This window comes from Columba livia, chromosome 1 (genome assembly GCF_036013475.1).
Source record: "Columba livia isolate bColLiv1 breed racing homer chromosome 1, bColLiv1.pat.W.v2, whole genome shotgun sequence".
NCBI classification, from domain to species: domain Eukaryota; kingdom Metazoa; phylum Chordata; class Aves; order Columbiformes; family Columbidae; genus Columba; species Columba livia.
Window position 1 is genome coordinate 73,349,070 of NC_088602.1, and position 14,381 is coordinate 73,363,450.

At 44.3% G+C, this 14,381-nt stretch overlaps 1 protein-coding gene across 7 annotated transcripts; it reads right to left on the minus strand.

Annotated features, from left to right (window-relative positions):
* Positions 1–229: 229 nt before the first annotated feature.
* Positions 230–13,316, minus strand: GPR161 (G protein-coupled receptor 161). 7 transcript variants are annotated; one of them, XM_065062649.1, is made up of 9 exons: positions 12,994–13,132; positions 12,360–12,449; positions 11,575–11,629; positions 11,380–11,471; positions 10,871–11,274; positions 9,349–10,073; positions 7,741–7,845; positions 4,942–5,061; positions 230–2,970 (listed from the first exon to the last, which is right to left on the minus strand). In XM_065062649.1, exons 4-9 carry the CDS (start codon positions 11,398–11,400, stop codon positions 2,723–2,725), a joined length of 1,623 nt encoding a protein of 540 aa, XP_064918721.1. In that variant the 5' UTR covers positions 11,401–11,471; positions 11,575–11,629; positions 12,360–12,449; positions 12,994–13,132; the 3' UTR covers positions 230–2,722. The 7 variants fall into 7 exon arrangements, with proteins under 7 accessions (XP_064918721.1, XP_064918717.1, XP_064918701.1 ...); XM_065062645.1 differs by having other exon boundaries at positions 4,930–5,061; XM_065062629.1 differs by lacking the exon at positions 12,994–13,132 and adding an exon at positions 13,294–13,316 and having other exon boundaries at positions 4,930–5,061; positions 10,871–11,471.
* Positions 13,317–14,381: the final 1,065 nt, after the last annotated feature.

Sequence of the window (14,381 nt, forward strand, 5' to 3'; positions counted from 1 at the left end):
GGGGTTGTCCTGTGCTGGGACAGGAGTTGGACTCGATCCTTGTGGGTCCTTCCAACTCAGGACATTCTGTGATCATGATCGATTTTTACCTAATTTAACTCCTGCCTGAGGGAGCACAGGGAGGCGCACTGGCAGCCATGTGTCCACTTTTAAAAGCAAAAATCTATTCAGAAATAAATTTAAGTTGAAATAACAGCAGCATGAACAAACACCATGGACAACTACCAGCTGAATTTTTTTTTTTTTTGTATTTAACATAAAGAATACATTTTTTACGAAATGTGTGCATTTCTTAATTACTGCTTTTGTTAATGAAAATTCAAGTGAGATAACTCTGGTAAGAACAGAATTATGGAAATGTTATAATGCGTGTACAAAAATACTAACAACATTTACACTAAATAACAATTAGTGAAACTAACACTGGCAGCCAAATTCAGTCACAATGTAAACTGATGCAACTCCACCAACCTGCCTGAAGGCTGAATTTGGCTCAGTACCTTTGTGAAAAACGTGCTTTTTAAACAATACTAACAGTTCTGTGCTTTCACATGCGCCTTGGAATTCTTCCTCCTAAATATACGCAGTTTTGGGCTAGCACTGACTTAACTCCACCACAATGCACTCATACTGATGTGTGCCCTTTTCACACTCAGCAACAACTTCACTTGTTTTGCAGCAGGAATATGAAATAAAAGGGACACAGATAAAATAGTTCAAGCTACTTCAGGCAAATCTATACCTTAAGGAGTGCTGAGTACAAGGAGCAAATGTGATTGTAATGATAATTATAGCAATAATGACTCCAGTGCAGGGCATTTCCTGGCAAATACTGGGATTTTTAATTTTTGGTTTTTTTTTTTTTAAATGAGTGCCCACAGGTGCCAATTTCTCTAACACACTAGAAGCAAAAAATACAGAAGAGAAGACCTCACCATTATTAGTAATTTCACTCCTGCATTATGCAAAGAGCCACCTTACGGGTGCTTAAGTGTTCTTGCTTTAAGAGCCTGTTCTTAATCAGCAAACCATGTACTGAATTTTAAGCATGTAGTTAAACCTTGCATAGGAATGTAAAGGGATTCAGACTAGTTCATGAAGTCTAGTGGCTTTGTCCAGAGATGGACATCAGCTTGTGCTGAAATATATTTCTGAGTTGGGAACACAGACAAATAGGATGTCTAAATACAGTACTGGACTGAGGCTCTGCCTCCAAAACAGTTTCCTTCTGTGCTTCCAAGTTAGTCACACACAGCCATAATTTAACAAGTGAACACACAGTTTTTGCCGAGATGGAAACATCCTGCCCCAGTCTGCAGCAAAAACCCACACAAACTGCTGCTGAGGAAAGGTGGAAGTATGGGGGAAGCAGACACAGCGCAAACACACACAAATCCTCGGTCCTTAAGTCCATTTGCTACTGACGCACATCCAAGAAATTATCTTACTTATGCCTCCCTCTCTTTGAAATGAGCAGTAAGGCAGGGCTGTAACCCCCACAAAGTATGGAAGGGGCCAGGCCAGGAAGGCACAAAAAGGCACTTCAAGCCGGGCATGCTTGTATGATCCACCTCATCTCTCGTCACCAAAAACCTTTCCACCTTTGCAGCTTGTTTCACTGCCAGCAGCTCAGCTGTTGCTGGGCTCCCCTTCCTTGGCAAGCAGGGCTGACCAGCCCTCTCACAAAGGCCTGACAAGGCAATGTCTGTACAGTGCTGAAGAATATGCAAAGTGCAATACGAAGTCCCCAATGTTCTTATTTTAGAGATTACTGAATTAATACGCCAAGAAATATATGCATTGAGGTAATGAGTTTAAATACTACATTCCCTCCTGATTAAAAAAGTAAGAAACTTGTAGAACTTTTCTCTCTAGACAACATAAATCCTGAATCTGTCACTGAAGTGGTAACACCTTATTTATATCCTTTCAAGCTTATCAGAGCCATAGCGCGCCCTTTTAGTGAAAGCAAAACCGGGGAAGTGAACTGAAGTTCTCTGCATTGAAGAACTCTACATTGATGATGTCCTCAAATACCTTCTCTGTGGTATTTCCAGGACAGGTCTGCTCCCACCCACTACATCCAGTGAAGCTGGTGTGTCATAACACAGAAGCAATGCACAATCCAGTTTCAGCTCTAGCATTCTCATGGCTAAACAGCTAGAAATACCTGCTAGCAAGGGTAAGGAGGACCATAATCTGCATGAGCCCCCTGAAAAGTTCAGGTTTTGTCCCTCAGTGAAGTTCATGCTCCATCATTATGGAGTTTGTGACAGTAAGGCCGTGTGTAGTATCCAATGCACCACCTCCTGCCCATGCACTCCAGCTATCGAGTGTAAACTGATCATCCCGCTGGTCAGAAACAGATCAATGCATTAAGGAATGTAACACTGCACATACTTTCCCTTTTAGATTTCTGTATCGTCTTTGGCCAGTACTGGACCCAAGATTCAATGATCTGGTCGATGACACCAAACCCTGCACTCCTATGCGCTGTGTGATAGATTTAAGACATAGCACAAAAAAATCAATAGCACCCCTAAACCGTAAACAAATACTGCTGTAAAATGCTGATATAAGTACCAGAATCGAGCTGTTTTTCAAGTGTTGAAAAAAACACCAAAAACATCCTGACAAAGTATCCTGGTTCTGTTGAAACACTAACAGCTGTAGTAGGTCCCACTTAGTGGTTTCATTGTGTTTTCTTACTTCAGTGCTCCTGTCAAATACCCCCTTCATCGATGCTCTGCAACTGAAGTCTTTGGCTAGCATGGGGCCTGATGCCACGCCGTGTGTTCATGCTGCTTCCAGGCAGAGTCCGCACAGGGAACAGAGCTCCTGGTAACGCGCTTTCCCCAAACAAGCTGATTTTCACATCAGCTTCAATAGCTCTTGCTAAACTAGATGCGTAACTGTCCAGAGATTTATGGACTTCAGCTTTTACATGAAGAACAGAATTATTTGCCGCTTCTGAAAAAGAACAAAAAACAACATATAAGAAAATAGATGCTTGATCCGAATGGCTGCACAAATGCTTGAAGATAAATATTGATCCTTTCCTACAGCTATGATCATGCCCTCTGCAAAATAACTACCCTACAGAGAACATTTACAAAACCAATGATACCCAGGGTTCCCAAACCATTCTTTGAACACAAAGCTTCAGAGTGACCTTGATAGGTCAAGCAGAGAAAGATTAACTCCAATTCAAGCAAAAAAAAAAAAATCAGACCTGATGAAGCAAAGTGCTTACACACAAATGCGTGTTAAGTGTGTGTTGAATGATTTTCTGAATCTGAACCTATGCACACATGATTTTATTGGTCTGAATTTGTACCCAGCTGAAGTCAATAGCCTGCTTTCTGCTTACTACCTCAAGTCCAGGATTAGAGAAAATGGGAATTGTCTGGCATCAGGCAACAATTCAAGCAGAAGACAAGAACAAACCCCTCAATTTGTCATTCCTCTACTGTAAGCACAACTTACAGCCTTACAGGGGTTCCCAGTGCTTTTGGACTAAGATCTTGCACTTCATAGATATGAACAGTGCAGTTTAAGAGCTATTTCATAACACATTTGAAGCCCAAACACCAGACTCTGTGTTTATAAATTAACAGTCCCCAAATTCCAAGGGCTTCTTCCAAGTAGTTATTAAAACCAGCAGTCTGCTGTCTTTAGGTTTAAATTTGTTCCAGCCACACTGTGGGACCCACTTCCATTTCCAGCACGGAGGCTGTAGAGCTTTCCATGCCAGGAGAGGTTGAAGATTGCAGTTGCAGACAGTGGTATACTTTTCCTAACCTTTTATTACCTTGGATACACCTGCTCCTCAGTGTTGACGTAATTGCTTTGGTAGCATCTATATACTTCTCTACCCACCAATATGTTGGGCAACACAGGTGTTCATGTTAAATGTAATCCTTCAATGAGGAAACTGAAATAATTTAATATCTCTGAGATCCTGAAAACTCTGAGACATACCAGGGAGGACTGCTGAACCTGGGGGACCTTTTGCACTAAGACCTTTCACTAAACTGCAAAAAAATTAAATGCCTGCCTCTACATAATCACTCAGAAAGACAACTGAAAATGTATGGTAATGTATTTGTCCAAAGAAATAATCAGCTTATGCTGGGAAGAAGGCAAGAGTGAGTTTTGCCAAAATGTCTGAAAAGAAGATTCCACATACGAGTCTTCTCATTATTTCAGAATCATAAAAAAATCAGACAGGTTTTACTATTACTTGCTTCTTAAATGCATTCTGCTAATTTTTCTATTGTCCACAATTATTTATTGTTTAGTAAATACAGTTATCATCAAGTGTTCTAATCCATATTTTTGTAACTATCAGCTTAAATTAAACCAACTTTACCATATTTTACAGATGATCACAGTAGCACTTTGCTAGCACAGAATCAACAAGTGAGTTGACTGGGAAAAAAAAAAGTGTATATGGTTCATCTCTTTTCACCCTTTTATCTGCTGAGAAACATACTCAGTAAACTAAGTGAAGTAAAAGTTAAGTTTAAAAAGTGAAACAGAAAGAAATTATATTCAAACCATTGTGGTCTGTAAATGGAAGAATTTAAATGACAAAGCTGAGATGAGGCAGCAAATGAGAAACACTGGGATGATGGAATCAAAGTACGAGAGCAGAAAAATGTGTTCCTTAAGAACAGAAAACAGACTGAAAACAGCCACCAGGTGAGGGGAATTGCAGAGAGGAGACTGCTGTGAAACATAAATGACAGGTATACAGGGAATCCCTGCTTCTGACTCTTGTCCTTGTCTGTGGCTACTTGAGAACTGGAAGAAAGACCTGATCTTACTTTCTGTTGTACCTCCACAAATGGTCAGGTCTGTCAAGGTGAGCAGTGGTCAGATAGGTTTTAAGGCAATATAGTTAGATCTGAGCATTTCCATACTTACCCCTAAACCCACCTTTAATTTGCTCTACTTCATCTTCAAAAGTCACCGAACTCCTCCTTCGAGGAGGATAAATGCAGTGCGGCACATGAAGGCCATCTGAGCTATAATCTTCAAGAAGCATTGTCTCGGTTCCTGAAACAAACGTAAGAGCAAAACAGAGTTAACACCGGGGTACAATCTTTAAGTGGTGGCAAAAACTTTTCAGTCTATAGCAGTTCCTTCAAAGATGTCTAAACCCAGCTTTTGTGAGTAACTTCAGCTTGAATTAAACACTGCACAGAAAAAGAATGAGGTCAGAGTTTTCACAGAAAGGATTTGGCAATCTTTTCTCATTAGCCATCTAAAACCTTGAGCAGCTCCAAAATGCTCAGCTGCAGAGCTTATAATGTCAATGGGACAGCAGACAGAAGTGAAACCTTACCTTCAGTAAATAAAGGGTGAAGTTAAGGGCAACTTTCCCCATTTCCTGAGGAAGACAATAGGCTAACAATGGCTGCCTGAGAGGCAGACAACCATAGCTGCCAAATGTCATGCTTGTAATCAGACCTGGATGGAAATGTGGAGATTTTTTTCTGTTCAGTTCAGTTTGTCTCTAATAACCTATTTTGACTTTCTTGAAGTGTATTTTAACACACAAAAATCCCTTGCTGGTTAGGAATGACTTTTGTCCGATGAGTTATTTTTTTCAGTTCAGGAGTAATTTTTTAATTTCACCTCCCTGCATTTGCTTTGCACCCTTCCAATATAAAACAGAGTTTGCAAGCATGAGGCAATTGCAGCTTGCCATGTCTGCAATGCTTTCACACATACGACAAGGCTGCAGCTTAGACAGCCCTTGCAATGCTGGTCTCTGCTCTACAAGGGAGAAGCAGAGCAAGCATTTCGAGGGGATGCTCAGTGCTCAGGGAAGCTGCTTTTGCAAGACTCAGCTTGCACACATTCGATGTGTGACACTTTACTATCAGTCCGTTTACACCAGTGATGTGACAACAGGCCTAGGACAAAGAGCCTTTGTAGGTTTCATAACTCATCCAGATCCCTCTTCACATCCCTCTTCACCCACTTGACTGCTTTTGATCCCCAAAATTATTCTTTTTGTGACAAGGAGGTGTTGCAGGACCCATTTTACAGAAATTTAAAGACATCGCTGGGGGTTTACCTCTAGACAACATACTTCTCCGTAGGTCTAGCCTTTGCTATATCACAATGAATTGTCAGCAAAGTTATACACTTTTTAAGGTGAAACTTGTGTGTTATGTCATGTCTCCCTCCAGCACACAAGAAAGAGAATGAGCTGCTGCCCTAATACACAGTCCTAAATAAGGTAAAGACTTTGTTGTTCTGTGGATCAGCTGGTTTGAGGCTGTCTACTGGAAACAGTAAACTCCTGCCTATCTCCAAGAGTACCGGATCCTCCTTGGAAATGTAGTGTGCAATGGAGGGGTGGCACAAGGAAGGAGGAGATACTTTCTTCCATGGAGCAGAATTTTAGCACTATTTTTTAATGCCCTAGTTAAGTGCAATTTTTCAGATGGGGCTAGTGAAGAGACTAGCCTTTTATTCTTACAGGGTGGATCTTTGTCCTTGGAATCACTGATCTTAAGGCAGCATTTCTAGCAATTTGGGCTCAGGTCTCAATATTTCGTGTACAGTTGACACCACTCAGATTTTTTTCCTCTCCTACTACTTCATCTGTTTTTCACAACACGAAAAGCCCGGCTTCTGTTTACCAGAGTAGATAAAAACACAACTGCATCACAGGCCACAGGATCAAGTACTGCAGGAGGCAGCACTGAACAGGGCTACAACTTCTTTCTGCTCTTCAGCTCCTCACATTAAAGGCATCCAACGAAGCAGTATTTCACAGTGGATCACTGTATATCCATTCCCAGGTTATGGACTGTACTCTCTCCATAACAAACAGTGGCACTTCTAAGAGCATTCAGTATGTAGTTCGTTCATTTGTTTAAACTGCTCAGTACCATTCCTCACAAGATGACAACACGACACCCTCTTAACCAAGTCAGGTTTACCAGGATGCTGTTCTCCTTTATCACAGATAGCTGCAGAATACCCACAACAGGCATAAATCTACCAGTGTGAAACAACTACCAAGATAAATCCAGCTTCATAGACTTCCTTTACAAAAATAAGAAACAAACCTCTAAAATCAAGCAAATTTTAGAACCCTCTGTTGTCTCTGGAGCAGAAATATTATTTTAAATAACTGCAGTGCAGTTAAGGAGTGGTAGCTGAATTAACTTCCAGAAAAACCTAGCTACAGTTCTGGATAGAAAATTATCATCAGAGCTCTTTTTGCCTTTTCCAAACCATCTTCAATTGAGAGATCTTAAGTAATGATAAAATCATAAGCTGAAACCACCCTAAGTGTTTATGTTTATACTGCAGGATGAACAAGACAAGGTCTCTTACAAACCAGGTAACAGAGAAACACTTCTCCACAGAACTTTGCTGCTCTGTTCCTTGTGGATACAAGGAAAGTCCCTGAAGAACAAAAAAAGCTAGAAGAGAAAGGCAGAAAAAAAAGTGAGTCCTGTTCCCCGGACACATTATCAAGGGAGGGCCATCATTCTTCAGAGTAAACAGTATTTTGCAAGGAAATATATTGAGGGCAAGGAAATTCGAAAAACAACTGCAGCAATTTTGTTGTAACTGCTGGAACAGATGCTTTATGTCATCCACTCACCAAGAGACATCTGTGTGTGTAAATACAGGCTATCCCAGAGAGTTCTGCCAAGTTACCAGTGCAATCTTCTGCCCAAGAAAAGAAAGCAAGAGACTGTTAGTTACCTGAGTCCTGTGAGCAGCTGAAACCTGTCTCTCCTGTGCTGCTGCTGTTTCCTAATGGCCGTCCACCTGCCATGAGGGCAGTGAGATGAGGAGATAGTCCCAAATCTGCAAGAGTTTTGTTCTTGTTACACAATGAATGTTTAAAGGATCTGCAGTAGTAAAAACCCATTCCAGTAATACCCACTCTACTGCCTTAATTGTTATTCTATGTATAGAACTTACCTTGCTGATCCAGAGCACACCGCTTCTGGACTTCCCATCTTAGAAACCCAGACAGCAGCTTTCAGGTATCCCTGGAGTCTTTCCATATGGCAAATATTCTTTCTACCTGCACCATCTCCCTCCCACTCGTTTTGCAATTGCATATGTTTTATCAGCCAGACAGGCTGATAGAGACAGGGATATTTGCCAGACACCTTCTAGAGAGAGAATAACCTGGTAGCCACCAGCAGCTGCAACAGGCCCTTAGCATGGCAGGAAGCTCATGAGCAAGGCTGTAGCACCAAGATGCCTGGCTTCTTTCAAACCCCCAAAAGAAGAAGGGAACGATTCTCACAAAGTTGCTCTCTTTGGATGCCACTTTGAGATTTTTTTTTTGTGGGTTTGGCTGGGGACTTTCCCCCCCCGCTCCCTATCAGCCTCTAGCAAAGACACCTGATAAATTTGAAGCACTCAGCTTCTTCTCACTTGGAAAGAAATTTCCCTCCCCACCTCAGTTCCCAATGTATTCGTCCATAACATACCCTGGACACAGACTTGCCAAAGGAAGAAGTGTTAGAGAGCCCTTGCAGCTTGTGATGTAGCTGCAGAACTTTCATTTAGACAGAGTCCCAGTGATTCCAGGTTGCAGAAAAGACAGCGGATGCCTTGCTGCTCTCCCTTTCCTTCTGCATTTAGATCTTACTTCATAATTAAATAACTTCAGTTCCTGCCACTGCATGAAACATGGCAAGGGACCCCATGAAGATGTCTTATTTTTGGAAGCTTCTCAACAGGACCAGGAAAGTGATTAAAAAAAAATCAGAGTTCCATTGCATTGCTACTTAAAAACAAACAAAAAAACCACACCAAACTGAGCAACTGAAACTCTCAGCCTTCAACCTGGGCAGACTTTCAACACTTCTACTCTTTTACACAGTTTTACTCTATGATCTTTTCTTTACCACCATTAAGGCTAAGAACTGAGTTTATGGAAATAGTAAGACCAGTGTAACTTCAGTGACTCTCAAAGAGTTGCAGCATAAAGCCAGGCATCAAAGAAAAAGTGCTACTATTGGTAGTGGTCCAACCTGGAGAACACAAAATAGTAGGCATGTGAAAAGAAGAAATTCAGAGAGAAGAAAATAAATTATTAACCTCATCACTATGCCTTATCCTGCACAGAAAATTTTACTAGAGTAGGAGAAAGAGGTTAACTACCACAAAAAACAAACAAAACCCCCCCAACATTATTTCAAGTGTCTGTGATAACCCCAACAAAAGACTATGGAAACCACCAGAAACGTCCTACCTTGTTTACAGAGCCCTGAGACATGCCGAGAACATGCAGGCATTAAGCATTACTTACTAGTATTGAGGAAGAATGACTCTTGCAGCCACACGTCTTACCTGTGATCCTATTGGAAATGCTGAATAACCTCGACGTCCTATGCCGCTGAACAAAGGGCTCACGATAATACCGATCCCCAAAGCACATTCCTAATAGTTCCTTGCGCACCGTCTTGTTCCACAGTCCATAAATCAGTGGGTGGCAAATGGCACTGGAAAAGGACAACCACGTAGCCAATGTCTCCACGGCAGGGGAAATACTATTTTTACCCCAAAGCGCCTCTGATGTAATTACTACCATGTAAGGCCCCCATGTAATCACGAAAGCACCGATGACAACCAAGATGGTTATGAAAGCTTTGCACTGGTTGGCTGAGTAGACAACCCCTTGGAAAGCGTTCCTTCGGCTGCCAGAAGAAGATGTGGAGGTGCTGGAGTTCTTCCTCCCATTCCTCTGGGAGTCCTCCTCCACAATGACGACACTACCACAGTGGATTTTACGGGCCTTAATCCTTGCCACGCGGAATATGAATCCATAGCAGATCATCATGACCATGAAAGGCAGCAAGGCACACCAGATCTGCCAGAAGGCAGTGTAGCCAGCCTCTTTATGCCAGGCCGCCACACACATCCACTTGAACTGGTCGAACTCCAAAGATGACCAGCCAAAAAGGGGAGGGAGGCAGCCGATGAGGGAATGTAGCCACACGTACACAAGAGCTACCACTGCTCTGTTGCCTGTTATCTTCATTGGGTAAACCATCGGGTACAGGACAGCATAGTACCTGGTGGACAAGAAAGAGTCAACAGGGGCACAAAAGACACATAGTAAAAAAAGACCTTATTTTAATGATGTTGATATCTAGTTCTTTCCTCTAAACCTCAAAGCAGGCTCAGGGACACTGTTTATAAAAATAATTACATGTAAAAATACATATCACAGAATCACAGAATGTTAGGGATTGGAAGGGACTTCAAAAGATCATCTCGTCCAATCCCCCTGCTGGAGCAGGAACACCCAGATGAGGTTACACAGGAATGTGTCCAGGTGGGTTTTGAATGTCTACAGAGTAGGAGACTCCACAAGCCCCCTGGGCAGTCTGTTCCAGTGCTCTGTTACCCTTACTGAGAAGTTTCTTCTCAAATTTAAGTGGAACCTTTTGTGTTCCAATTTGAACCCATTACCCTCATTATCCATAACCCATAACCCATTATAATTGCAGGCAAGGCTGTAAAGCTTGTCTGAAGGCACACATGCAGCTAATAAATCTGTCTCTATGTGTGCATGCCTGCTTGGGGTATAATCTGGAATTTTAAGTCATTATTTCTTCTTTCTCAAGTAGTACGTTATTATACCACAAATAGCTTAAAAAATACTTTACATGCATGTCCGCATTTTAAATTACTGATGACACCACTTTCTTCTGTATCAAAATTTCACAAGGGGCTGAAGGAAAAATGACACTACAACGGTACGCAGCATTATCCACTTCAGTCCTTCTCAACCTTATGAATAGCCAATGAGCCATTCTATGGAATGACCAGGCAATTCATTACCCTTCGTTAGAAAAGAGCTGCTTACCTGTCTATAGCTATGAGTCCAAGAGTCAGCATGCTGGCTGAGCTGATCAGCATGTAGAGCAGCGCTGAGAAATTGCACCAAACAACTCCAAAAATCCATTCTCGCCTGATGGAGCTGGTGACAACAAAAGGCAGCACCAGTACAGAGAGCAGAAAGTTGGAGAGGGTCAGGCTGAACACAAACTTGTTGCTCAACGTGAGAAGGTAAGACTTCCGATAGAGGGTGACAACAATCACCAGGTTGCCCAAACAGATGAAAATAGCGATGACAATTATAGCAATGGACTCTGTGACTCTGACTGCCCCGTCTTCCGGCGTGGTGAGGTTCCTCAAGACCTTCACGTTGCTGAGGGAGGAATTGCCGCTCATGGTCAGAGCGTGCAGAGCTGGAGCAGCCAAGACATGCTGAGCAGCGAGAAGCAGAACAACGCTCAGAAACATTCAGGCAGGACTTCTTCAAACTCTCTCAAAAAACTGGAGGCCCTTTTGTCTCTGTTAATTAAAATTTACCTGTAGGATGCAGGAAACCATTTTAGACGGTAAAGTGAAGGGGCAGGAAATTGCCTATGGGTACACCAAAGAGGTCAATGACAATGCCAAGCCTAGAACAGAGAAGAAACTGTCAGAAATACAAAAAGAGGTAGAGAGGGAGGAACAAGGAAGAGAATTAGCGTATTTTACTTTAAAATTTTCTATGGATCTTACTTGTTTCTAAGCCATACTTGCCAGCTGTACATCTCACTCAGTCCCTTCATCTAGGCTGTGAAGAAACAAGAAGAACGTCACTATCAGTCTTTGTTTCTCTCACTTTAAAAATGTCACCTTTTTAAAAAAAGTCTGCCTGTCTATCCTGATTGTTGCCATGTATTCTGCCTATGCAACATTTACTAGTGGTCTGTGGATGCCTGGCTAGTCACACCCTGCGGGCTCTTCCTTAACAGTTGCTAAGTAACATCCAAAGACTCAGGGATCATTGCATGAGTTCTCCTAACATGGCCTCTCCACGTTCATATCACCTTAGCTACAGCAGTGATTATATTTTATGGCCAATATCAAAGGGTGGGAGAACTGGCTTTCTGTACATGAGGTCTGAAAGACCCTTGGCACTCTACAGAAACGTTTGAGAACCTTTAACCCCTGACTTCTCAGTGCCAGCGTCCATCCCACTGACTCACAACCTCATTTCGTGAAACCTCGGTATTTCTCCCAATTCCTTAGCAGCCTTTTCCCTGCTGTCTCCAACAGGCACTCCTTCCTCAATCCTCACTCCTTCACTCACTCCTTCACTCAATCCTTCACCCCTCCGCAGGCCAGCAGGCTGAAGAAAAAACACCACAAAAAAATGCATACGTGCACACCAAAAAACTCAAGAGTCCACCAATTAATATAAAGGTGATATTTGCATTTCTTGAAAACTAAAACCTCGGGGAAGGTTTACTAACTCCACCGCTGTGCCCACCCGTGGCTCCCAAAAGGCCAGGAGTACTCACAGAAATGCTTCCATCCGCACAGCTGCTGTGGCCTCAGGCAGTAATGTCAGGCTGGAGAGCCACGTTTTTTCCATTTTTATCTGTGCTTTCCTAAGAGCATAATTAAAGACATTACTGGCCCGTGCTTTGTAAGAAACAATAACGTCGCTCTTCTTTAGCGAAGTTGTCTGCTGTTTGCAAAAGCGCTTCTCCACAAGTTTCCCCCTAGACGTGCCAAACTCCGCTTCTGTGAGCTTTTACAGTGCTGTTTGAGCGGTGCAGGGTTTCGAAAGGCTGCTACCCCCGAGAGGCAACACCGGGGACATCTGCCGCTCTCCGGCCCCGCTGCACCCCGCGGGAAGAAGCCGGCCTCCGGGAGGGGTGGCCCACCCGGCACAAGGGGGAGCATCCCACCCCCGGGCAACCCCGGCCAGGGCTGCCGGCACACACAAAGCCAGAGGCGTCGAGCCGGAGATGCAGTGGGGCGGGAAGGAGGGGGTCGCCATTTTGCCCCCTCGCTCCCTCCGGCAGCGAACAAAGGGCGGGAGCCCCCGCCCCAGGCATCCCTCGCCCTCCCCGGTCCCGTCGGCGGCGAGCGCGTCCCGCCGCCACTCCCGCTGCTGTCCCCGCCCGCCGCTGTCAGCACCGCACTCACCGCCCGCCGCCGCCGCCGCCAGAGCGGGAGGTTTCGGGTTACAGCGCCGTGGACCCCCCGCAGCAGCCGCCAGTAGAGAGGCCTCAAGCCGCGGCCCGACCCTCCCCCGCCATGGCCGTGCCCCTGCCCCCTCTCCCCATCGGCCCGCCCCGCCGCCTCATCCCGCCGCGCCCCCTCCCCGGCCTCCCGCCCGCCATTTTCCCTGCGGCCGCCCCTAAGGCGGGCGGGTTCCCCCGGCCGGGCCGCTCCAGGGCGGGTCTGGCCAGGACCCGGCTGAAGCCGAGCAGCCCCGCGGGACACCTGGCAGCCCTTCTGCGCTGAAAATGCAGGAATCTGGTTAAAAGGGGGTGCAGGGGAATCCATTTTACATAGATGAAGCGACTTGCTCCCGCACACCATGCAAAGTCAGCCACAGAGAGGGGCAGATCCCAATTGCTGGATTTCCTGGACTCCAAAGCGCTATTAAAAGTAATAGAGTGGGTTTTGGGAGGGCTTCTTCCTCACCCTCAATCTGATGCCAAGCACGGGGTGGGCACAGTATAAAGGGTAAAGAGAAGCTGCTAAATTAATATATACTGTGATTAAGTTACAAGACATGTACCCATCATTAACCAACTGACATGATAAATGCTTTCTAACCACATGCAAAACAAGGGGATATTTTTCAAGTTTTAGATCCTTCTGAATGACAAGAGGGAGGCAGAAGATTAAGTAATACATCATTTAGAAGCAGGGTGCTTAGTTTATATTTAATAACTAATAGATGTAAGAAACTATCATATAAATTATTTCTTAGTATAGATGTACTGTATGTCTAAATTTTCAAAAATTGTAGTGCATATGTAATAATTATGTGAATATAAGCAATGCAAGAGCATCCAGTCTTTGGAGCATTTCTGGATGATGATTCCCTAGAGCTCCCCAGCGCTGATAAAATACAGAATACTGCTTAACAGAGTAATTGACTCTGCTATTAATTCTCTGTTACATCCAAGTCTGGCGAGGGACCACCAGGGCTGAAGCGCTCCCTGTGATGGCTCCCACCACCGCACCAGCAGCACGGCTGCAGGAACCCTGCGTTAGCGCCCAGCCGTGCCGCCCGGCCTGCCCTGCTGCCCTCCGGCTGGCCTTGACAAGGAGCCACCGGGGATGCGGCTGGACGCACGGCTGCCGGCTGGGCACATGGACGTTCTGTACCTGCCACTGCAGCATGGTTCACCTCAATCACAGAATCACAGAATATTAGAGATTGGAAGGAACCTCAAAAGATCATCTGGTCCCATCCCCCTGGCGGAGCAGGAACACCTAGACGAGGTTACACAGGAGTGTGTTGCAGGTTTTGAATGTCTCCAGGAGACTGCACAACCCCCCTGGGCAGCCTGTTCCAG